Source organism: Leopardus geoffroyi, chromosome B1 (assembly GCF_018350155.1).
Source record: "Leopardus geoffroyi isolate Oge1 chromosome B1, O.geoffroyi_Oge1_pat1.0, whole genome shotgun sequence".
Taxonomy (NCBI): Eukaryota; Metazoa; Chordata; class Mammalia; order Carnivora; family Felidae; genus Leopardus; species Leopardus geoffroyi.
The window spans coordinates 203,770,607-203,796,084 of NC_059327.1; the positions used below are offsets into that span (position 1 = coordinate 203,770,607).

At 54.2% G+C, this 25,478-nt stretch overlaps 1 protein-coding gene across 1 annotated transcript; it reads left to right on the forward strand.

Moving 5' to 3' along the window:
* The first annotated feature begins 167 nt into the window (after positions 1-167).
* On the forward strand, positions 168-24,918 carry NOP14 (NOP14 nucleolar protein). The gene is made up of 18 exons (XM_045474731.1): positions 168-462; positions 3,507-3,641; positions 4,162-4,303; positions 8,493-8,635; positions 9,115-9,249; positions 10,241-10,363; positions 11,563-11,694; positions 12,551-12,800; positions 13,730-13,860; positions 14,462-14,547; positions 15,546-15,681; positions 17,626-17,727; positions 18,262-18,415; positions 20,026-20,185; positions 22,317-22,464; positions 24,149-24,267; positions 24,417-24,572; positions 24,756-24,918. The coding sequence occupies exons 1-18, from the start codon at positions 268-270 to the stop codon at positions 24,853-24,855; spliced, it is 2,547 nt and encodes an 848-aa protein (XP_045330687.1). The 5' UTR covers positions 168-267; the 3' UTR covers positions 24,856-24,918.
* Positions 24,919-25,478: the final 560 nt, after the last annotated feature.

Below are 25,478 nucleotides of genomic sequence, written 5' to 3' on the forward strand. Positions count from 1 at the left end.
TGCACCTCTCGCCGCGGTGCGGCGCCGCGCAGGGCAGCAACGCTCCCAGAAGGCCGCGCGCAGGGAGGAAGTGGCGGGTCGGGAGAGCGTGGCCTGCTGGGAGTTGTGGTCGCTGGCCTGTAGGCGAATAGGCTAGCTTGCCGGTCGCTTGTGCGCCTCACTGGCTCAGTTCTCGCGGGACGAGGGCGGGGCGGCTCTCAGGTCCCCGCACGCGTTTCCGGACGGAGTGATCCGTGCGGCCGGCCGAGCCGGCCTTCGCGGTGGCTGATGCGAGCCATGGGGAAGGCTGGGGGTGTGGCGGCGCGCAGGAAGGGTCTGGGGGCCCCGGCGGGAGGCCGCGCGAGACCCAACCCTAACCCGTTCGAAGTGAAGGTCAACCGGCAGAAGTTCCCGGTCCTGGGCAGGAAGGCGCGCCACGCCGTGGGGCTGCCCGGGGTGTCGCGCGCGCGGGCCGTCCAGAAGGTGAGTGGCGGGGGTCGCGCCTCCGGGACGTGGGGACGTGCCGGGGCCGCCGCGGTCCCCAGAGCTGTGAAACGGAGGTCCCGGAGGGCGCTGGCGCCCTGGGGCCGCTAGGAGAGCCAGAGGCGCTTCTTTCAAGACATCAGACTCATGCCGGCACGGCTGGGCGTTCTGTGGTGTGTCATGGGAGCCTTCACGCCTGCTGCCCTTGCACGCGCGGCGGTGACGTTGCCCTGGAAAGCTGCTGCCGCTTCGTCGAGGTGCAGCACACGCGTGTTCGTCGCTCTCGGGCGTGGGTCATCGCTTCTGTGCCCCGTGACCCCTGAGCACACCTCCTACAGCCTTCTCTCTCGGGGACTCTGAGCTATTGGTTCGGGGATTGTGGATGCTCTTCCTCCCCGGGTAGGCATACACGGGATGGGGATGCTTCACAGACGTTTGGAGAGCACGTGTTTCTGTCTTTCCAAGCGCAGCACCTTGTCCCTTGAGAGGAAACTGAAATGCTTCCTTCTTTCCTGTACTTAGGGTTCCAGAATAATCTGCACCTCTCGAAGTCAGTGCAGATGGAATTCTCTATATGCAGCCTCTGAGACGCGTTCTTTGGTTTGTTTAGAATATTTGTTGTTACTGTAAGGAATATACACTAGTATTTTACTGAAAAGGTAGGTGGGAAAGTTAAGGCACAGAAAGGGCGTATATGTTTCCCAAGGTCTCAGAACTGGTAAGGGCCAGGGCTTGCGCTGGTTTGAATGTCTGTGAAGCCTTAGCTCTGTTCTAGCTGCTGGGAGATGAAGGTCAACTGAGACTGGACCCCCTGCCTTCTAGGGCGGCCGACTGTGTCCTGTCATACAGTGTGCTATCCGGTCCAGCTTTGAACTGAATCAGTCGGCATCCTTCCTCCAAGGAGTGGTCACGACAAACTTAGGATGGACTCTGATCAGTGCCCCGGGATCCACCCCAGCGCAGGCTCTGGGATGGGATGGTGTGGGCTCTGCGAGAGCTGTGCTTATTTTCACCCCCTAGGCCTCAGTGTTCTCATTTCTAAAGTGGGGATGGTAATAACCGTCTTTCTCCACTAGTGGTTGTAAGGTTAAGTAAATAGCACACCTGGCACATAGTAAGCATTCTAGCATTTTCTAAACACTACCTATCATTCTTAAACTTCTCAGCTTGTCATTCTCAGACTCCTTCACAGTCTGGCCCAACCTGTTGTCCTTGCTTTGCCTCTTACAACGCAGTTTGTCCAAAAAATCCTACCTTACCCCCCGCCAAGTCTCCCAGGGGCTGGTGCAGGTCACCGCCTCTGATACTTTCCCAAGCCCTACGGCCCCAACAGGGCAGGTTGCTCACGCCTGTAGCCCCCGGTAGATTCACCTGTCAGGTGCCACACCTCCACGTACCCGGGGCCCCGTACCTCCGTGCTCTGTGCTGAAGGCCTGGGGTGAATGGCCTGGAGGGAGGCGTTGGTGCCTCCTCTGATCCCCAGTGCTTGGCCCAGGTACTTAGTAGAAACAGGCCTTTGAAGGATTCAGAAGTAGAACCTGAATGCTTTGGGGGCTGACAGTCTGGAGGAGGTACAGTAGGAAAATCAGAAACTTCTTCCTAGTGGGAGTCACACTGGAGCTCGGAAGGGCGAGCAGAATGTTACAGGCGGGGACCGAGGCGCATCGTCCCCTGTAGCGGAGAGGGTGGCACGGCATGGGGTGGAAGGGCTCAGAGCTGTCCCAGGGGAGCTCAGGTCATCCAGGGCGGTTAAAGCTCGATGTGGGGGAGTGGGGCAGACAGGGTGGCAGGGGCCGGGGGGGGCCGCGTCTTCTCAGTGACAGTCCCTCGGAAGTAAACGCCCTGGCCCACGTGCCCTCTCTCTCGTCAGTGGCAGCGCTGTGGGCAGCACGCGCCATCTCGTGGCTAGGCCTCACCTTCCTCAGTTCTCACAGAACTTGTGAAATAACAAGAGTGAACGTGTCCGTGACCCCTCACACCAGAATAGGCGTCGTACTAAGGAGTTCATATTGAATCCTCGCGGTCAGCCTTATGAGGGAAGTACCGTTACCCCATTTAATGCATGAGGAACCTGAGACGAGAACGGTTCCAGGCCTTTCTTCGGGTCAGGAACGGAGGAGCCGAGACCCAAAGCTAGACTTGAGTGTGACACACACTGTGCCCGGCTCTGTCCTGAGCCATCTTGTGGCTCCCGTACCGACAGCCTGAGGTGATTACTACCATCACTTCCCTTTTATAGGTGAGGCCTCTGGTGGACAGAGAGGTGAGGTGCCTCCCAGAGTCGTAGCTGGGAGGTGGGGGAGCTGGCGGAATTCAGTGTCCACACTCTTGACCTCACCTCCTGGGCCTCACACACGTGAATGACCACGAAAGTGCCACGCGTACTGGTTTGGAGTCGCAAATAGCCTTTAGCAAGCAGACAGATTTATGGATCTGGAATCCGAGAGGTCACAGGGGTTGACTGTTTACCAGCAAAGGCACGTATGTACCAAAGAGAAAACGGGCACGCCTTACTGCAGCCTTTGTGTCTGCGATCGGTTATGGCGTTACGGTTCACATACAGGGCTTCCCGTCCAAGTCCTTGTTCATGTCTCCCTTCCTCTCAACCAGAACCTTAGCTCCTCCGCTTCTCCACCTGGTGGAGCTACCCCTGCGTGCTCCAGCGTTCTGCTTTCTTTTGGTTGCTGTTGTTTTTTCTTTAACCTTTAGTACTGGGCATGGAGGTCCCCACGCATGCACTAGGGAATCCCCTGAGCCCCAGACAGCCCTCTCTTCGTCTCCATTGTATGGTGGCAACCCAGCTTCCCTCGGTAACTGAGGTCAGTCTTTCCAGCTGGCAGCTCGGCCCCTTTATCTTGACTGTTGGTTTCAGTGGTCTGAGGCGTACAAAATGGCCAGGTGGCAGGGTCGTCTTACGCTTCATCGGAACCATCCCGTGTCCCCTTGTAGGAACGTTTTCCCTTTAGGGACCAGGATCGCCAAGCCATCAGAGCTCCGAATTGCACCGGGACCAGTGTGAGATTTTTCTGTGATCTGTTTTCCAGCGTACCCAGACGTTACTAAAGGAGTACAAAGAAAGGGATAAGTCCAATGTATTCACAGATAAGCGCTTTGGGGAATACAGTAGCAACATGAGCCCAGAGGAAAAGATGATGAAGAGGTTTGCCCTGGAACAACAGGTATGCAAGACAGTTGGAGGAGGGTCTTATGTTGCAGACTGAACAAGAGTCCAGCACAGGGAGAAGGCAGTTGCCCCGTGCCCGTTGTTCACCTATACTTGTGTGGGCACTCACGCACGAGGTGCAAATCCTGTACCTTGTCTGCGTAGGCCAGGGGGAAGCAGCCTTTTGCAAATACCGCTTGGGTGGAAGAGTAGCTTAACTAGAACGTGCAGCAGGATGTGTCCTGGCGTTCTTGACTCAGTTGCTCCTGCGGCTTGGTCGGGTGGATTGCGAGTAGGTTGTGGAACATCCTGGTGGGTAAAGCTGCATGAGTTACCGGTGGCTGAGCTGGCCCACTGATTTGGTTACCTTCCGGGGGTTCTGTTTATATCTGAATCACTGCTCACATGACCCAGAATAAACTGGAAACTGCTTGGGCTGCATTGTTACATTATGTAAATAGTGGAAGAATAACTGATTTTTGCTATTAAATGGTGGGGAATTTTTAGGAAATTGATTTGTTTTTTTCTTCTGTCAGCGACAACATGAAAAGAAAAGCATCTACAACCTCAACGAAGATGAAGAATTAACTCATTACGGCCAGTCTTTGGCAGACGTCGAAAAACATAACGACATTGTCGATAGTGACAGTGATGCTGAGGAGAGGGGAACGCTGTCTGGTAAGGGCCGGGAGTGGGGGCAGTCTGCTCATCATTACTTTCTTCCAGCCCTTGGAGACCTAGGAAAATGTGGGACACAAGTGCCACATCTCTAGCCTCTCAAGCATTGTACACGTGACAGGGTCTTTTGTGTATTTTTCCACTATGTCCGGAGGGTGTATATGTACGTAGACAAAGGCTTTTGCAGGCTGAGAAAGCGCTTCCGTATCCCTTATCTTATTTGAACTTCACCACAGCTCATTTTTACCCGTAGCTCAGAGAAACAAGGTGATTAGTGTGACCCATGATTCAGAGCCACGGGTAGAACCCACCTCACTGACTCTGCCCTCACCCACACTGCTTTGGTACCCCTGTTTAGTCAGTTTGGTCTGAATGTTTGAACTAACGGTTTTACGTGGTTCTTTTAGTCTTTATTACCATGGAATCAATTATGGCAGTTTGGGGAGTAGTCAATACTGGGCTTCTTATTTATAGATGGTATCGTGGTACCAAAGCAGATAAAATTTAGCTTCGGGGCAGCTGGGTGACTCAGTGGGTTAAGCATCTGACTCTTGATTTCGGCTCAGGTCATGATTCACAGTTCGTGGGATCGGGCCCCACTTCGGGCCCTGTGCTGACAGCACAGAGCCTGCTTGGGAATCTGTCTCTCCGTCTCTCTGCCCCTCCCCTGCTTGTGTGCATGTTTGCATGTGTGCTCTCTTTCTGAAAATAAACAAACTAAAAAAAAAAAAAGTGTCCCATTTTCCAACATCTTCAGAAAGATGCAGAAACTAAAACTGACTTAAAGCTTTTGTCTTTACAGTGTGTGGAAAGCTAAGGCATTAAAGCCGTGATTGCCCTTTGAAATTTGGATGCTCCTGGGGTCAGAAGGCTTAGGACGTAGGGCACACGTGGTTCTGTTGCACGGCACTGGGGATGGGACCACAGCTGTGCTGAGACTGGGGGGTTGTAGAAGACTAGTTTCATCTTCTGTGCCTTTCTCTTTGTCTTCTCATTGTTCGAGATCCTTTTGAGTGTTTAAGTGTTAAACACGGTCACTTAGCTGGTCATAACTCACTGTGGTAAGGGTAAGCGCTTGACACCTTCATGTTTCCAAACTGGTCTTCACAAGGCGAGTGGCCTTGGCCTTATTGGCACAAGAGGCTGTGATGCTCGGGTGTCTAGAGGAGACGCTGGTTTCCATGTCTTCCTGGTGTTGGGCCTTAGGGGCTTGACTGTTCATTAGAGATTTCCTGGCATCCTTTGATTTTGGTTATAAGCTCACCAAAACCCAGGTAACTTAGAAAAGAAAGGCTCTTATATTTGAAAATACGTATACTTACTATAACTTCACAAAGGAATCATTTGGAAACACATTCTATTTTGTCCAGCTGCATGACACGGTATAGTCTCGTGTATTAGGAGAGGTGACAGGTGGCTGTTACTTCCTTGTGTAGCTGCAGAGGCTGAGGTTGAGGCTGGGCATTGGGAACTTGCCTGGGGCTGCAGAGCCAGGTGGAGCTACGCCTCACATCCCTCTGGGTTTGACTTAAACCGAAACCACAGTGTTATTCTCTATCACATTATGAAAACAAGCATTTAACATACTGTAAACTATAGTTGGATTTCAGAATACATAAGTATCTAAAAAGCTTTCTAATTAAATCCTAATATAAGCACACTGACGGAAGATTTTTTTTCCAAGACTGAATTTGTTGTTTTTTTGGGTTTTTTTTTAATGTTTATTTATTTTGAGAGAGTACGCGTGTGCGTGCGTGCAGGGGAGGGTGAGAGAGAGAATCCCAAACCGACTCTGCACTGTCAGCACAGAGCCTGACTTGGGGCTCAGTTTCACAACTGTGAGATCATGTCCTGAGCTGAAATCAAGAGTCAGACACTTAACTGACTGAGCCACCCAGGTGCCCCATGACTGAATTTCTTATGTAATACCACCTTATTAGTTAATGGTTTGTATACTTTTATTTTCAGAAAATATTGTAAATAGTCTTGAATTACTAAAATACTAAATAGTGTTTTCTGATAAATTTTCTAGGAAACAGAGGAATTGTTTATTTGATAAATACTGGCTTATGTAGCAGGCACTGTTCTTGGTGCTATAAGAATAGCAGTGAATAGGGGCGCCTGGGTGGCTCAGTCAGTTGGGCGTCCGACTTTGGCTCGGGTCATGATCTCGCGGTCTGTGGGTTCGAGCGCCGCGTCGGGCTCTGTGCTGACAGCTCGGAGCCTGGAACCTGTTTGGGATTCTGTGTCTCCCTCTGTCTCTCTCTGCCCCTCCCCCACTCAAGCTCTGTCTCTGTCTCTCTCAAAAATAAATAAACATTAAAAAAAAAACCAATAGCAGTGAATAAAAGCTTCCTGCAACTTACTACGGGGAAGACCCAGACGATAAACAAAAGATGTCACTAAATTATGTGGAATAATTGAAACCAAAGTGTTGTAGGGTAAAAATAAAGTAAGTTCCAGGCTGGAATGTGCCAGTCAGGTAGTCTTGATTTTAGCCTCACTGAGAAAGAAGGTGGTGATCACATAAAGATTCAAGGGCAAGAGTGTCCAGGATGATCCTTACCTCAGATGGGAACATGCCTGGGGCGAGGGATGATAGCAGGTGGGTGGACCAGAGCTACCTAGGCCACAAGAAAGATTTTGACTTTTACTGAGGACCTAAAGCCATCAGAGGGCATGGAGCACGGAACCACTTCGTCTGTGGGGCCGAGCCAGGAGGATTGCCGAATGAATTAGATAACGGGTGTGGGAGGAGGAGAGGGATCGGGAGATTCCCAGGGTTTCAGCCCGAGCACCTGTTAAGGTGGGACTGCCAGACATTAGGAGGGGCTGGACTGTGACCCGGACTGGCTTCAGGCGGTTTGAAATGCTGTTAAACCTTCGAGGGAGGCCTCAGGCCTGGAGCTGCAGCCTTAGGGGTGGGAGGGAAAGAGCGGATGAGGCATCCTGGAGCTGCTGGAAACCACTTAGAAAAAAGCCTTTCCCGGAGGGAGTGGTAAGGGTCCCGAGCCCCTGGTGGTAGGCGCAGTGAGAACTGGTGAGCCTGCCTCGGTGGGGAGCCCATCCAGCAGTGATGGAGAGCCCGGGCGACCCAGGACTAAAGGGCCCAGGAGCAGGGAGGGTGATAAGAGCGCCTCAACGGGAGAGAAATCAGATAATGACCCAATAGAATGAGAAGATTTGATTTGGGACAAAGGTGGTTGAATTGCTCAGGTCATTTCCTTGAGTAGCTGGGAAGGGATGGCCCAGACACTTGTGTGGTAATTGAGGGGCCGAGGATGATGCCCCAAAGATGCTCTCTGGTTGGGTGGGCGAGACTTCTAGTTTTCTCAGCTGAGAGCGGGTGGAAATGGAGCCCCAGCCCTGGTGAGTGGGCCGTGGAAACGATGTCACCGACCGGCAGCCTCAAGAGCCTGGCAGTGTTACATACGATGCGCTTCCTTCCTGCACACGTTAACCTGTGCAGCTGTGGGGGGGGCAGGTGCTCGTTGAGATCTAAGCAGGTGGCGGCAGCATTAACAAGAGGGCTGAGGCTGCCAGCAGTGTGGGACCCCGGGCCCCGCTGGGGAAAGCAGCCTGGACGTTCTGTTTCTGTTACTGGAAGTGAGTATGGCTTAATGTATAAGCCTCCATCTTCTCACCTGAGATACTGGGTTTTTTAAGGATTCTTTCCATTCCAAAGGTGAGGATTCCCACAGTGCTTTCTCTCTCATCTGCCCTGGTAAGGGGGGCCGGCTGAACATCAGTGTCTTATACTGCTGGCTCGGGTTCCTGCCCTCAGGACTTTTTAATCTCCGAGTCCCTGCCCAAGAAGGTGTGAAGAATGTAGGTTCTGATGCAGCCCGATCCTAAGATCTCCCTCCTAAGACTCCTCACTCAGCTTGTTTAATTGAATTTGCTGGTCTTTTATGCAGTGCAATCAGCAAGTAGATCCTTGGGGTTTCCAGTCATCAGGTCATGATCAAGTGGTATTCTGTGTCTGGGTTTTCTTGGAGAGATCTCGGGTGTTTCTCAAGTGCCACTGTGCCTGTGGTCTCGTGCAGCTACTGCGCGTGACCGTTTTTTCTTGAATACGGAATTGGTTCTCAAGACCACACTTGGGTAAACGCTGGTGGACCAGGGCAGGAAGTGGGTCCTGCGCCAGCGCCTGGGCTTCACAGACGTGTTTTCTGTTCTTTGTTGCCAGCCGAGCTGACCGCCACCCATTTTGGAGGTGGTGGTGCCCTCCTTCACAAGAAAACTGCTCAGCAGCAAGGCGAGGAGGGGGAGAAACCACGGTCACGCAAAGAACTGATTGAAGAGCTCATTGCAAAATCAAAACAGGAGAAGGTGCGCCAGCACACTCGGTGGGGGCCTCCGTCACCAGAGACGCTCGCAGAACACTTTGGGACTTTTTTCCTTGTGCATCTTTAGGCTGTAGCTAACATTTTTCTGTGTACTTAATAGAAGCATTAATTTTGAACAGGGGTATTTTATTTCACCATGCATATACTTCTCATGGTCCGTTGTGTTTTGGGGAGGGGTGTTTTTTGTCTGGTTGGGTTTTGTATTTTGACATTATTTTATCATTGTTTTACTACCGGCAGACTGTTCAGAGCGTCTTAATCAACAGTTTACAGCAGGAAATTAGTTCTGTGTGATGAGATTCTGTAGCTTTCCTTTTACAATACTGATTTCTCACGGTCTGTCTATTCTGCTCATGCATTAAGTGTTGACTCTGCGTCGAGTGTGGCCCGGACACTGACGTGGGGCTGCTCGGTCGTGGCCCAGCAGTAGTGGCACACACCGTGTCCCTTCTCTTTCCCCAGAGGGAGAGGCAGGCACAGCGAGAAGATGCCCTGGAGCTCACAGAGAAGCTGGATCAGGACTGGAAAGAGATCCAGACCCTCCTTGCACACAAAACACCCAAGTCTGACAACAAGGACAAAAAGGAGAAGCCCAAGGTGGGAGTCGAGTTGGTTGACCTTTCTCTGGGAAGAGGTGGAGGCCGGCGTCTCCTCTGGCCTGTTCCTGACATCAACAACTGTTTCCTTTTCTCTTGGTTCCTGCGTCCTCCGGTGGGCAGGAACTTTCCTAATGCATGTAGTGTCTGTGTAGAGAGACAAAAAGTGACTTCCATATCTACTCCTGAATAATTAAACTAAAGAGAATGGTGGTTTCTTGGTACGAGAAGTCCTCGAGGGTGAGACCTTCTTCAGATGGTGTTTGAATTTTCCTATTCCACGTTTGTATGTCGACGTATACAGTTACTTAGTTGTCCCTCCAAAAAGTGTATGGTTCCTACCACATTCTCTTTAGTCCGAATTGTTGGAAAAGCTGCGTTCACATGAGTGACTGGCTTCTGGGAAATACCTAGGATCTCACTGGATGACTGATGTGTGGCCAGTGCCCACCTTTGTGAGCCCCTCTCACTATCGCTGCTGCCTTTACCCAACCCACGTTTTGCGGGCTTCATGCCTAATGAGCAACGTTCTATTAAAGCAGTATGTTTTTAGAAGAATTTCCCAGGAGTGAAAATTCCTATGTATCTTTACTTAAAGTGCCCTCAAGACTGAGGCGCCTGGGTGGCTCAGTCGGTTGAGCATCTGACTTCAGCTCAGGTCACGATCTCATGGTTCATGAGTTCAAGCCCCGCGTCGGGCTCTGTGCTGACAGCTCAGAGCCTGGAGCCTGCTTCGGATTCTGTGTCTCCCTCTCTCTCTCTGTCCCTCCCCCACTCACAGTCTATGTCTCTCAAAAATAAACATACATTAAAAAAAATTTTTTTTTAAAGTTCTCAAGACTGATTAGAATAGCTTTCTTTCAAGAAGAAAAGACTCAGATATGGTTTGGCTTCATCCACCATGGTGTCCAGGGATTACTGGACATGCAGGAAGTGGCTGTGCAGGTCATTTTAAAAAACCCTAAAAATGAAGTTTCTTCTTTCTGCCCTAGCCTGACGCATATGACATGATGGTCCGTGAACTTGGCTTTGAAATGAAGGCCCAGCCCTCTAACCGGATGAAGACACAAGAGGAACTGGCGAAGGAGGAGCAGGAGCGGCTTGAGAAGCTGGAGGTATGGGTGTGACTGTGACCGTGGCCTGGGGCCCAGCGCCACTCGGCCCACGTGGTCCCCGCGGGAGGCCTTCCTTCTGCCTTCTCTGAGGAGGGTCGCAGATGCACTGTTTCATCAAAGGAATCTTAGACTATTTGAAGTTTATGTTTATTTTACTATAAATATCTTTTTTATTATAGAAGCAAGAAAAATGCAGATAATACTCAAATGCACCAAATAAACAGTGAGTGTTTGCTCTAATGCCTGTACCTCAGAGCAACTGCTAACTGTAAAGTGTACTGCTTTCTCAACTTTTTTTTTGTGCCTTAAAGAGGCCTTTTAAAATTTCATACATTAAAGCAAAAATTGGGGCCCCTGGGTGGCTCAGTCGGTTAGGCATCTGACTTCAGCTCAGGTCACGATCTCATGGTTCATGAGTTTGAGCCCCTCATTGGGCTCTCTGCTGTCAGCTCAGAGCCCACTTCGGATCTTCTGTCTCTCTCTCTCTCTCTGCCCCTCCCCTGCTCACTCGCTCTCAAAGATAAACAAACACTGGGGCTCCTAGGTGACTCAGCTGATTGAGTGTCTGACTTCAGCTCAGGTCATGATCTTGCAGTTCGTAGTTCAAGCCCCACACCAGGCTCGCTGCTGTCAGTGCAGAGCCCGCTTCAGATCCTCTGTCCCCCTCTCTCTGCCTCTCCCCTGCCTCTGCTCTCTCAAAACTAAAAAACGTTTTTTAAAAATTGAATAAGTAAACATTGTAAAAAATATACGAATGTTGGCACACCATTGTATGTCTGTCCCTTTCGGTACAGCCACATCACGAGCCTCCTCTGTCACCTGCGTATTTCCAAATAGCGGTGTGGTTGGGCTCGCGGCTTGGACACACAGACCACACCACGGGGTGCCTGCCCTCTTCGGTGGCTGTGCACTGGGGATTAAGTCTGCATAATTTAGCCAGCAAGACCTTAGAACCACAGGCTTGCCTTCCTTGTGACTAGAACATCCTTGTGCCACAGCATTTATTTTCATTCCCGTGCGATAGGAGGTCCCCCACTTGATGCCTGCTCGCCTGGCGCCTGCACATTAGAAAGAAGACAGCAGGCTCAAAGCCGCTGCCGCAGGGACCGGGGCCTGGGGGAAGGAGGGCAGGGACGGCATGCCTCCTGCCAACGAGCTCTGTGAGCCCAACAGACGGCTTTGCTTTCTTTCCCGCTCAGGCTGCCAGGCTGCGGAGAATGCTCGGAAAGGACGAGAATGGCGGCACTAAAAAACCAAAACATCAGTCAGCGGATGACTTAAATGACGGCTTTGTCCTGGACAAAGACGACAGGCACTTGCTTTCTTACAAAGTGAGTGTTTGCCTTTGCTGGTCGGCTTGCTCTTTGAATTCAAAAGCACAGGTTCCGGTGTCTTGTTTAATGGGTTTATCACAGGTGGAAAGTGTAAATCTCTGAGAACACTCATGCGCTCTGTATCTGGGTGTCCCTGGCGGGTCAGGTCCTGCGCCGGGAAGCAGGCTGGCTGCCCGGAGAAGGGGCACGCTAGTCCCCTGCTGTGTGTTCACCTGTTAACATCGGCCACTTTGGTTTATGAGGGCTCAGCATGGCTGTGGAGCGAGTTGAGTAAAATAATCGAGTTTCTGAAACCGGTAGTTTTAGTTCACAGAGCCTGTAAAGTCTACACCCTTTCCCCTTTAGAGCGAATCAGGTTTCAGGGCGGGAATACAGACGCAGTTTTTTCAGCAGAGAAGGATCCGAGGCAGGAAACGGAGTGCTCACAGAACGCCGGGCTATTGAGCAGGAGGGGACGGTCGGGGGTCACCCCCAGGTGTTGAGGTCCTGCCACCTCCAGGTGCAGCCCAAATGTTACGAAGTCCCTGCTGACCGGTCATCTCCCAGCCCCAAAGCCAGCGGTGAGACACTGCAGACGCAGCCACCAGAGCCCATGGCCACTGGTGCGCCTTCCACGCCTTGCCGCCCCGTGTCAGGAGCTAACCCTTGCCCAGAGCCCTGGCGACCAGGATTCAGGAGGCTGTTGGCAGGCCCTGCGGCTCAGGAGCTCACCGAGGTGGGGCCCGGTGCCCGAGGGCGAGTGCAGCACAGGGTTGGTGCTCCGTGCGCGGCATTTTGACGTGGTTACAGGATGTGCCAGCTGTGCGCTCCCCGGGGAAGTGAGCCTGCGGTGTCCCTGTCTGTTCTACTCCAGGATGGAAAGGTGAGCACCGAGGAAGAGCAAAGCAGGGAAGCCGGTGATGACAGCAGTGACGAGGAACAGGGTGAAGGCCCGAGCGAGGACTCAGAGGAGAGCAGTGGCCCTGATGGGCACTCGGACCTGGAATCGGACATGGAGAGCGAGGAGGACAGACAGACCCCGCAGGCTCCAGGGAAAAGGCTGAAAAGCGACGGCCACAAAGCTCGAGAAGCTGCCAGAACAGAGCTGCCCTATACCTTTGCAGGTAGACCGCTGGCTTTTCTTATGTCTTGGGATGACCTCCACGACCTGGCGATACGTCTACCTCGCTGGGGCCCCTCTGAGGAGTGGGGGCCGAGGGCACGCTTCTGGGCACACAGACACCTGCCTACCTGTGAAGTCTTGGCTCGTGGTGTCGTTCTCCCCGCTGTCTGGCCGGAGTGTTAGCCAGCCTTTGTGGTGTGACTGCAGGTGGTTTTGTGGGCCCACGGCAAAATGAGGACGCCACGTGCCTTTCCTTAGAAGCTCTCTGTGCTCTTTCCGTGGCCAGCCTTTTGTGGTGGAATCGTGGCCGCTCCGGAGAGCCAGGGCAGGGCCTGGGAAGTTGGGGAGCCGCCTGTGAGGAGGCTTCCAGCGTTCAGACCTGGGCAGTTGAGTGGCCACATAGCATCTTATAGCAAACATGGCGTGTCCTGTTGTCTGGTTTGCAGAGAAGAATCATCTGGTTCTGGTGAGCAGCCCTAGGTTGTCCCGTGACTTAGGGTCACTTCCAGAGGAGACACTGGCGGGCGAGGCCTGCGACTGGTGGGAGTCTGGGGGTGGTGACGACACTCTGCTCACATGGCTTCTCCCGTGTCAGTCTGAGCCCGGTCTGGACACTAGAACCAGTGCCGTGCCACTTGAACCTCCCGTGTGCTGGCCGTGGAGTCGTCGTCTCACTGGGGCTGTGCTCGGGTGCCTGTCACTGATCGTAGCCGTCCCATCTCACCTCAGCCCCGGGACGCTCTGGAGCACGTGTTAGATGCACCAGAGGTAGCTGTGGTGTGAGGCGAGATGTGTCTGTAGAATCGTGTGAAATCGTGTTCTGGTGAAGTATATCGCTAATGTTCCTTTCCGTTCTTAACCTCTGGGTTATCAGAAACACGAGTCTCATTTTGAATAGTAACCGTGGCACGTGTTTTGTGTTTTTGATAGCCCCTGAGTCCTACGAGGAACTTAAATCCTTATTATCAGGGAAGTCGATGGAAGAGCAGCTCTTAGTGGTGGAGAGAATTAAGACCTGCAACCACCCCAGCCTCGCGGTGGGAAACAAAGCGAAATTAGAAGTACGTGTTGGGCGTTGCGGGTGGCAGGGCAGCCCCGCTCCGGGTCAGAATGCTGACTGTCACGCGGTGCGCCTTAGCGCCTCGCGGCCGTGAGCACCACGCGGTGACCGCGGAGGGGGGGTCGGGGCAGGCCGAGGGCCACCTCTGCTGACCACACGGGCCCAGGAGGAGGCACCGTTGCCCCCCTCCTGCAGGCGAGGAAAATCAGGCTCAGGGAGGGGCTCACCTGGCCGTCAAGTGGCAGAACTGGACTTAGGGAGATGAGTAACTGGGAAGGTGCCCCTCTTCCCGCTGGGTGCGCGCATTCACGGAGCAGGTCGCGGTGCCGGGTGTGTGCTTGGCTGATCTTCAGGCTTGGGTGTTGTCCGCCATGACGGACGAGTGCACACCTCAGCCCGTAGCTGTCCCGTTAACCCACCGCCCAGTGTTCCACAGGAATCTTGGCCTGCGTTTCGCAAGGTGCCCCCGTCAGTGGCCCTGAGGTGTGTGCGCACGCGCTTTAGTCAGAGTGTAGGTGGCAGTGCCTTGCACGGCTTGAGTGCCTGTGGTCTTTATTCTGGGGCTCAGCACTGAACTCTGTTCCCAATCTGTGTTCCTGCAGAAACTGTTCGACTTCCTCTTGGAATACATTGGAGATTTGGCTACAGATGACCCACCAGACCTCAGAGTAATTGATAAATTGGTTGTGTGAGTACAGAGGGTGTTGAACTGAGTTGAACACCTTTTATCCTACTTACAGCCACAAAAATACACCTCGGAGTTACTAAGGTTGCCCTTGTAAATAGACCCCACAGCACACACCAGCTACGGTGATCTCAGTGAAGATGCCCCCTCTGCATGGCGTTAGCACACTGCTCCTATCACCCTGGAGAGCGATACGATGTTACCTACAAACAGGTGGACTTTAAGACAGTTGAACACTTCAGACTCTTTCCTGGTGTTTGAAGATTAGCTTTCTGTTTCGTTCACCAGTACAATTTCAAGCTCTGCTTGGACAGGTGAAAGGTGTTTGGGACACGGGGTAGACTCCATCGTGGTGTCCAGGAACCCGCCCGCTCCAGGTTCACGCCTCAGTGGACCCTGACAGGCTCGTGCCGTGAGCGTCAGGGAGGTTGGTCCCTCTGGTCTGCCTGTTCCCACCCTGCCCGGCGATGGCTGGAGCCCTCGCTGCACCAGAACTCCTGTGAAAGCAGGCCCTGGAGTGCGGCTCCTGGGGCAGGTCATCGGAGGGAGGTGTGGGGGAGGGAGGATTAAGTGAGCACGAGTCGCTTATGGGTGCCTCTCTGGGGCCAGCCACACGCTGTGCAGCCCACCCCCCATGCCACCTTCTGCCAGCACGGCAGGGCTCACAGAGGGTTCCCGTGGACAGCACCTTGGCACGGTCTTCTGAGTATGGCACGTAGAACGTGCCGCTATTGGCATTACCTTTTCGCTACCATTGCTGCTAAAACGTCAGGGTGTTTTAAGGGATGGCAAAAGGAAGTGTAGATTGTTAGAAAACAAGCACTACTGGGAAAATCACCTGGATCGCCAAGAAGGCCAGCCAGATCAGGAAGAGGAAGAGTGGGTTCAACCAGGGGCTTCCAGTGCATCACAGGGAAACGGTGAACGTGAAGTCTGGGGGCCCCTTTTCTGTTTTTGTTGCCTGGAGTCATTTTCACCTGACCTGTGTTTCTGATTAACAGGCAGTTATATCATCTTTGCCAGATGTTTCCTGAATCTGCAAGCAGCTGCATACAATTTGTCCTCCGAGATGCCATGCACGAGATGGAAGGAGCGATTGAGGCCAGAGGCCGGGCGGCGTTTCCAGGCCTGGACGTGGTGAGCAGGGGTGTGGTCTCAGCCAGCAGGGGCCAGTGGCATTGGCCCCTGGGAGGGCTGACTGAGTACCGTGCGTAGTAGTTAGAGCTTCCAGACTGATCTGGAGAACAGGCTGGAACTAGGTGGGAAGGATTGCTTATCCATTAACAGCGAACTAAAATGTGTTTCGTAAAAGAGGAGACTGTGGCTTGATTCCACGCACATGGGGCTGTGCGTGGCCTTAGTGGCAGAGAGACTTTAGGGCGAACAGAACACGTATGTTTTCCTAAGGCCCTGAGCCCTTGTGCTGGAGCTGCTCGGTCCCAGTGTCTGCTCACTGAGGCACCTGCGTGGCTCCGAGGTTTCTAACGGTCCCGTAAGAGCCTCGGGCTGCACTGTCAGCCTCGGTGACTTTGAAGAAATACTTGTTCCGTCTGTCCCATGTTCTAGGCTTTTCTGTGGAAATGTAACAGTGATTAACAAACTTAAAAATGCAGGATTTATGTGCCTGGTTTTAAAGCCTCTCCAGAGCAGGATCTGAGCCAGTGTCCATGCACCGCTGCTGCGACTTCCTTCTGTGAGCCTCGGCCCTTAGCAGACTCTCCCTGTTTACCTGCTGATTGGTGGCCAAGGAGACACAGCCTGTCTCCCCACAGAGTGTCCGTGCAGAGACCGTGCAGCGGGGCCATAGGCAGCGCCTGGGCCCCATCCCTGCTCCTTAGATGAGCTGTGTGGCCCTGGCCTTTCTCCTCGTCTGGAAGCGGGGGTGACGGTTACAGTAATGTCTGCCCTAGAGATCTGATGTGAGGATTCATGACCTAACACGCGGAATGTGTCTGTGTCACTGCCTGGGTGCAGCAGTCACTGAGCTGGGGCCATCACCCGTCACGACCGTTCCTTTAGCGGACACTCGTGGTCTGCTGCTGGCAGAGCGAGGTGTCGCGGGGGGCGGGGGTGCTGGGGGCCAGGTGGGCTGTCCTCCACCTCTGCCTCCCTGTGCCTTGTGTCCCCTGGAGTCCCAGGTCAGAGTGAGGTCGAGGGCTCTGTGGGAGGCCCTCCTGGTAGGTCTGTGGTTGACCGTCGAGCCCCTGCCAGGAGCAGGAAGGAGTGGGGTCTCCTGGGGTGCACCTGACATTTTCAGAGTGATCTAGTTCTGGGTGTTCTGGGGGATTTCTTGGTGCCTTTGAACAAGATGAAGGGTCTGCAGATTCGACGCTTTTCCGCTTTAATCTGTGAGCCAGCCTCTTCGGTGCCTCCCAGGGTGGGTAGCCTGTGGGTGCACCTTTCCCTGTTAGTCCCTGAAAAGTAACTGCCTGTGATTGTCGCCCTCCTCCCCCCGTCTTCGGGGCCCCCATCCACTGTGTGCGGCCTCGTCTGTTTCGTTTTTGTCCCAGAGCCACCACTCACGCCCCGGTTCTTCAGGCCTGGGCCGAGCCTGGTGCAGTGGGACTCTGTGCGTTCTTTTCTCCTCTTCCCGGCCCGGCACTTGTCTGCCCCGCCCATCTCCCTGTCCCCAAGCCTCAGCACCTGCCTTCACCCATGAGAGAGAGAAACGGTGGCCTGTGGTCTGTAGCGTAGCTTTAGTCTCCACGGCTCCCACTCTGAGTCTAGCCGAGGGCGATCTCACGTGTTTGAGAGGAATTATTTCGGTGAGCAGTCCTCCCGCGTCCTCTGCCCGTTTCTGCCAGGCCGTCGGCGTGTTCATCAGTGCTTAGCGGCTGCTCTGGTGGACTGTGGCGCGTGTGGTGAGTGTGACAGAATGGGTGTGAGCCAACACGTGCAGGGAGGTGCTGCCCTGGCTACTGGACGCGGCGAAGGTGGGACATGGGTGTGACGTCGCAGGCGCTCCGCTGCCCTTGACCGGGACGGTCAGAGCCCGATTTGCCGCCAGTCCCTCTGTAAAGGTCGTGTTTGAACTTCACTCTGCTGTGTCTTTAATCTGTGTGGTAACGCTTTGTCTTTTAGCTCATTTATTTGAAACTGGCTGGGGTGCTGTTTCCGACCTCTGACTTCTGGCACCCCGTCGTGACGCCTGCGCTCGTGTGCATGAGCCAGCTGCTCACCAAGGTACGTCCTCGGGCCCCGCTCGGTGAGCCCGTGGCGGCACAAGGCTTGTGACCCTCGGGGCCACGGGAGGGAAAGTCACCCAGCGGGGCCTGTGGAGACGACCAGTCAGTATCTCTGAGGCTAGAAGTGGCCCCGGACGAGGTTACAGAGGATGTGACACCAGAGAAGACAAGTTCATGGTGAAGGCATCAAGTCGGATGTGGGGTCTTGTCCCCATTTTGGCTTTAAAAAGCCCAGATAGTCTCGTTCTCCTTGGTCAGGCGTATGGCTGGTTCACTAACGGTGGTACTTGCCATTGTAACTGTTCTTGGGAAGGGAGAGCACTAGGGTCCTCTCCCCTGAATACAGCACGCAAGGGAGACACACACACACACACACACACACACACACACACACACACACACACACACATTCCTCTGTGCAGGTGAGGCTCTGGGGCCACACGTCTCACCCGGGAAGCCAGGTTGCATACCTGGTGCAGCCTTCCAGAACATCACTCCTGACCGCTGACTATGCCCTGTGCCTCTGTGCCAGTGTCCCGTCCTGTCCCTCCAAGACGCGGTGAAGGGCCTGTTCGTGTGCTGCCTGTTCCTGGATTACGTGTCCCTGTCTCAGAGGTTCATACCCGAGCTTATCAATTTTCTCCTCGGGATTCTCTACATCGCAACTCCAAACAAGCAAAGCCAAGGTGAGCTGGTTTGAGGGAGCTTTCTCAAGTTCATTACACGTTACCATTCTTTTTGAGGACTTTTAAAAGTAACTCGTACTACTTGTAGAGGGTGTGGGACGCGGGAATGTTAGGCCAAACCATCTGGAGCCCTGCTGTCCAGAGGAGCAGCCTTTCCTTCCCCCGCTTTTGTTAATGTTTATTTTCGAGAGAGAGCGCGCATGATTGTGTGGACACACTGCACCCTGAGAGAGTCGGGACCCTATTGTCTGTGTCCCCCGTGTCAGCCAGCAGCCATGTGCACGAGCCTGGACAGTGGCATGCTGGGTATGAAGCACAATGACCAAGACTTCCTGTTAAATAAGACACATCAGGGTTTTTTATATTGATTATGTGTTGAGATAATGTTTTTACATTTTGGGTTAAATAAGTATGTCATTAAGATCTATCTTTTCATTACTTTCTCTTGCAACAAGAACTTCTCACTCACTCTGCGTGGCTCACATCGTCTTTCCAGCGGCTCAGCCCTCCTCTGTGTAGTTTCTAGTTTCTACTGTGGGGATTTTGGGAGGAGTAGCCATCAAAAGCAACATTATGACAGGAGGGAGTTGTAGTGTTTGTTGATCTTCTAGACTGCCCCCTACTCTCCACTCCCCTGTCTGCCTCTGGCCACGCCCAGGATGTGACCACACACCCTGCTTCCCTCTTGGGTTGTCGAGGTGTCACTTGATCTCTGCCCCTTGCTCTTTTGTGTCCGTAGGATCAGCTTTCCTGCCCCGATCGTAGATCGTGTCTCAGGGATAAGGCGCAGATCTGATGCTGCCTGTTGTGCGGAGCACCTCACCAGTGCTGGGGCGGGGGCGGTGGGATGATTTCAGACCTTCAGGGGTGCGGCTGAGGGAGCCCAGCAGCTCCTCTGTCCAGTACCCTAAACATGGGGCCTGTCCTGCTGTCCCCTTGTGACCTCACGGCAAAACCTCCCTGCACGCCGCTCTGCTCCCTGGCCACTGACCCTGCATCACATGCTCCAGCGTGCTAGGTGTGCTTTTGGGCCCTGGAGAGGCTCAGTCGTGCCCCAGGAACCTGCTGTAAGATGGTCATAGCCCAAGGTGAGGGCTGCAGTGAGATTCACTGGACGCCGGGGTGGGGGAGGTGGGGGGCAGGCTCGCTGTCAGCCCACCTTCCCCTCCCCCTTTGCCTGCTGTGCCTGGAGCCCACCAGGCCTGGCAGGCCGTGCTTGCTGCCTCAGTTGCTCTTCAGGGCAGTAACTGGGTTAAGTCCTTGTCACTGGCATTTGTCCTCTGTGACAGACGTTCTCTGACCTGGCTGGGTAACTGTACCATCTGCCTCCCACCCTCCCCCTGCTCTGCTCCACCATTATCTTTCTGATACTCAGTCTTGTTCACTTCTGTCGTGTGGGCGTTGTCTACTGCCTATCTCCCCAGCGAGGTCAGGGACCTGGTCTGTTCCCTCAGGCACCCCTACGAAAGCTGTAATCCCACGTGTGCGTGATAAAAATAGGGTGTGTGTGTCAGAAGTGAATTTTCTACAGGCCTCACCATGTAGAGCCTGCCCTCTGAGCCCAGTAATGCTCAGAGGCTGTCTCTGTCCTTGTCCCACCTGGAATTCAGGTTACACTCTGGTGCACCCTTTCAGAGCATCTGGGAAGAATTCAGAGTTGCTTTTGGTTTCTGATGAAGAGGACATAGCCACATGGCAGAGGAGAGGCCTCTCCCTCCACTGGGCAAATGGACTGAAGGCCCAGACTAAGACGGAGGCCAACCACATGAGGTAGGTGTGTGGCCTGGGGCACCTGGGAGGGCGTGCCTCAGCGCCTGGCCTGGAGCCAGACATGACCAGGAAAGCACTCAAAGGACGCACCGGTGTCCACTCTGCAGAGGATATAAACTTAACATGTTTATATCCTCTAAAGACTCTACAGAAAAGCTGTTAGATCTAATAAGTTAAATCAGTGAAGTAGCAGAATACAAAGTCAACAAAAAATGTCAGCTGCATTTCTATGCACAGTGAACAATTGAAAAGAAAAGTGGAAAATTTTACTTACAGTAGTGTCAAAAAGAATAAAATATAGGAATTAACCAAGGAGGGAAAAGACTACCGAAACTATAAGAGATCACTATAAATAAATGGAAATACATCCCATGTTCATGGATAGGAAGACTTAATCACCTCCAAATTCTGTCACATTGGGGATTAGGTTTCACCATGTGAATAGGGGCAGGTCACAAACACTCCGTCTACAGGAGGAGGAGTATGAGGAGGACCAGGGGTTTTTGTCAGAAGTCTTTATTTATTCTCTGATTTTCAGAAGTGTGGATTCTTTCAAGTGTTCCTTTGTCGTAGTAAAACAACAGAAGGTTTACCATCCTAATCATTTTTTTTAATTTTTTTTAAAGTTTATTTTTTGAGAGAGACAGAGCATGAGTGGGGGAGGGGCAGAGAGAGAGGGACACACAGAACCCAAAGCAGGCTCCAGGCCCTGAGCTGTCAGCACAGAGCCTGATGCAGGGCTTGAACTCACAGAGATCGTGACCTAAGTCGAAATCAGACATTCAACCAGCTGAGCCACGCAGGTGCCCCAGGTCTTAGTCATTTTTAAGAGAACAGTTGAATGGTATTAAATAGATTTGCACTGCGGTGCAGCCACCACACATTCATCCCCGGAATCTTCTCATTTGTAAGGCTGAAATTGTATACCTATTGTACACTCCCTCCCCAGCCCCAGACTCCCACCATCTACCTTCTGTCTCTGTGGATGTGGCTCTTCTAGGGACCTCACTGAAGTGGAATTACAGAGTATTTGTCTCTTCGTTTTTGTCTTATTTCACTGAGCATACTGTCCTCAAGGTGCAGGTATCAGAATTTCCTTCCCTTTTTTTTTTTTTTGATTTTTATTTTGGAGAGAGCATGAGCAGGGGAGAGGGGGCAGAGGAAGAGAATAGCAAGCAGACTCCACGCTCAGCACAGAGCCCCACATGGAGGCTTGATCCCACGACCCAGGGATTGTGACCTGAGCCAAAATCAAGAGTCAGATGCTCGACCGAGCCACCCAGGCACCCGAGAATTTCCTTACTTTTTAAAGGCTGAATAATATGCCATTGTCTGGATGAACCACGTTTTGCTTCTCCGTCAGCGGACACTTGGGTTCCTCCGCGTCTTAGCTATTGTCAGTAATGTTGCCGTGGATGTGGGTGTACAGGTATCTCTTTGAGGCCCTACTTTTCGTTCTTTTCAGTGTATGTTCAGAAGCAGAATTGCTGGGTCATATGGTAATTCTGTGTTTAATTTTTTTGGTGAGCCGCCACTCAGTGCCATAGTTTACGTCCGCACCAACAGTGCACAGGGTTCCGGTTTCTCCACATCTTCACCAACATGTATTATTTCATTACTGTCATTTTTTTTAATAATAGGCATTCTCATGGGAATCAAGTGACAACTCGTGGTTTTGATTTGCATTTCCCTAAAGACCAGTGACGTTGAGCATCTTTTCATGTGCTTATTGGCCATTTGTATGTCTTCTGTGGAGAAGTGTCCGTCCAAGTCCATGAAAGAAAAAAAAAACCTGTCCTAAAATTTTGGAGATCTGTCTGCTTGATTTTGCAAATAGTAATTTAAAACCTAACACAGAGCCACTCTCCCAAAGTTGTTACTGCATTTCCCACAACGGTCCTTTAGACTTGGGGACGAAAGGTGTGTTTCGCGGTGTTTCTGGCCCGATGCCGTGAGCCGTCGGCTGCTGCGGACACTGCGCGGGCAGGGTCTCCGCTCCGGTGGCCCCGCGGCCCGGGACAGGTCTCGGAGTTGAGTGCTGCCAGGGTGGTTGGCGGAGGCAGTGACCGACGGGAAGGAGCCGGCTCCCGTCTGGCCACCGGCCCTGACGCCGGGTGTCGCCCTCTTGCAGACTGTCCTGCCTGGCCGTGTGTCTGGCTCTGGTGAATCGCTGCGTGCTCACGTACGGCCCCCTGCCATCCTTCCACGACATCGTGCGGCCCCTCCGGGCCCTGCTGACGGAGCACCTGGCCGCCTGCAGTCACCCCCAGGAGCTCCAGGTAAGGCTTCCCGGCCGCCTCGGGTGGGTGGGGAGCAGGTCAGGGGGCGTTCTCGTCACGAGGCTGTGACTCTAGGAATCGGGGACACCAACGGGAAGGCGCAGTAGCGGGGTGCCGAGGGAGAAGGCACTCTGCCTGCACGGCGTCTGGCTTGAGAACCTGGTCTGAGAGCTGCCCTGTGGTCACGTGCCCTCTGGGCTCCGCATCCCCTGAGCCTCACAGGTTTTCTGAGAACAGTCCCATGGTTCTTTACAAGGTGACAGAAGCCAAGAAGGACCCCCTCGGGTTCTCTCAGCAGATGTCTTCAACAGCTGCCGGTTCTGTGGCACGTCTTTTGGTCGTGCCTTCGTTAACCTCCAGACCCTCCTTCCCGTGGGTGCCCCGCCTCCCCACCCTGTCTCCTCTGGAGTCGTCCCCAGCCGGCCATAGGCTTCTGTCCGAGGGGCCGTCAGGGCCATCAGAAGGCGGAGGCGGGACTGTGGTGTGTCAGGCCAGGCGAGCTGGCACACTCCCTTCACCCGCTCGGACCCCGTCATCTGCAGAGTTGACACTTGCCCTTTTCTCTGCCTGGAGCGCTGTCCCTAAAGACCGGCGGCTCGTCCCCTCACTTTCCTCAGGAAGCCAGGCCGTCCGGGAGGGAGTGGCCCATGCTGCTCACCCCCTCCCTGGCCTCTCCTCCACAACACATTGTCATGTCTCTCCCCTGCTAGCACAGGGACAGGCCGTGTCCGTGAGGACAGGAACTCAGCCGTCCCTTATTGGACACTCTCCGAGCCCGGGCGGTCCACACGGAGTCACCTCAGCACGTAGAGATTGATGAGGCTAAGGCATCAACAGCTGTGTCTTACTGTAGGTGTGGCTGTGGCTTGTCCTTTAAAGGACGGAGTGGCTCTCTGGTCCTGCGGGATTTGGTCTGACCGAGGGGCCTCGATGGTGCTAATGGACCCGGGGCAAGCCAAGCTGGCCGTGCCTCACGTGCAGTTCCTGTGGAGATGGGGCTTTTGGCCTCAGAAGCAACTGTGTGGGCCGGGGGTGAGGGGTGCTGTGCCCATGGTGCCAGAGGCCTGAGTTCCAGGACACAGCTATGTGAGGGGAAAGGAACCGTCAGTATGCCGGCTTCTAGAAGGTTCCTCAGAAGTCACAGCCGTGGTGAAGGCACCTTAACCATCTGGTTCTGTAAGGTCGGATCACAAAGTCGGGTAGAAACTCAGTCTTGCCCCCATAGTGTGGCTCCCTGTTGGCTGCCCCTGCACTCCTCGCCACTCAGGGTACAAGTGAAGGCTGTCCCGTATGTGTCCTTAACGGGTAGATCACTGACGCCCATTGTGAGCAGTTTCTCTGGGGGAGGAGATTCCACTGTGTCTGCCGGACGCCAAAGCACAGGCGGTCCTCACTCCTACGTGTGCCAACAAAACACCCTTTTGCACGGGTCTCGGTGGCCCTGCAGTCCTGCCAGCCAGGACGGGAGCCGGCCCGCCGTGCACCGGCCCCCACCCCTGTCGGCATGAAGGGGGCTCCCTCACGGCCGGGCCCGCACCCCTTTACTTAGCGGAGGAGGCCGGGAGCCAGAGGGGCGCAGCAGGGGGGCCGGGTCTCTGTCCCGTTTCCTGCCCGGGGCCTGGGGCCCAGAGGCCACACGCCGGCGGGCCTGCTGCAGCCTCCCCACCGCCTGCCTGCGTTTCAGGACCTGTGCCGCAGCGCGCTGGCCGCCATGGGGAAGCAGGAGCGGCGCTACCGGCCGCTGATCTGTGAGAAGAGCAAGCCCGTGCCGCTGAAGCTGTTCACCCCCCGGCTGGTCAAAGTGTGCGTAGCCGCGGCCCCCCGGCCCCGCTCTGAGGGGTCCACCCCGGGGTGCAGGAGGGCTCGGGATGGGGAGGGGGGGCGGGGGGAACAGCCACAGGGGAGCAGACTGCCCGAGGCGGGCGGGCTTGACCGCGGCTCTCCACTCTCAGCCTGGAGTTTGGGCGGAAGCAGGGAAGCAGCAAGGAGGAGCAGGAAAGAAAAAGACTGATCCACAAACACAAGCGTGAATTTAAAGGGGCCGTCAGGGAGATCCGCAGGGACAACCAGTTCCTGGCTCGGATGCAGCTGGCGGAGACCCTGGAGCGGTGAGGAAGCTGGGGGGCTGCCTGACGGGGCGGGGCGGGGCGGGGGGGGGGGGAGGAGGCCTGGGCCCCTGACTCCCCGCGTCTCCATGGGTCCGGCGCCCGCGTGCTCGTTAGTGGCTCGTGGGCAAGACATCCTGCAAAACAACTAATCCAGAAAATGGGGTTTTGTCCTTTGCTTTGAAGGGATGCGGAAAGAAAGCGAAAAGTGAAACACCTTTTTAACAGTCTGGCCACACAGGAAGGGGAATGGAAGGCTCTGAAGAGGAAAAAGTTCAAAAAGTAAAGTTTCGCACATTAGGCAAGGAGACCCTGTAGACTGAACGTAATAAAGGCTGCTGAACTGTCAGTGTGACTTCTTCTTCCCCGCGCCACAGCCCCACAGTCCTCCGTGACAGCCACGCCAACCGGCCGGGACGGACTCCTCCGTCGTCCGGACAAGCCTCGCTGAATCACAGGGTTTGGGACTGAGGGGATCCCGGCCAGCTTCGTGTTGGGACGACCACAGAGACTTGGCTCCTGTACAGAAATTGGTGTGCCTGGCAGGTGATGCGGGGCCCGGCGCTGAGGCCTTGCCTCCCACAGGCCGGCGCCGGAGGCCAGTGTCACACAGCTTGTGGTCACGGCAGCCAGTCCTGCGAGGTGGCCCTGGGACCTGCACGGAGACACCAGTCCCTGAGGTCACACGGTCGGCCGCGGCAAAAACCACAGATTTGAGGACTGGCCAGGGGGATGTGGGGGACTCAGGGAGTGGCTGGCAGGACGGCCTAAGCGTGGTGGGAAAGAGGAGGTTGGTTGGTGGGGAGAATTGGCAGTTTGCTTTTGGACAAATCGGGTGGTGCTGGAACTCTACGCGGAGTCCGGGGCCAGAATGCCCCTGGAGCACGTAGGGCTCAAGCCCCGACTACA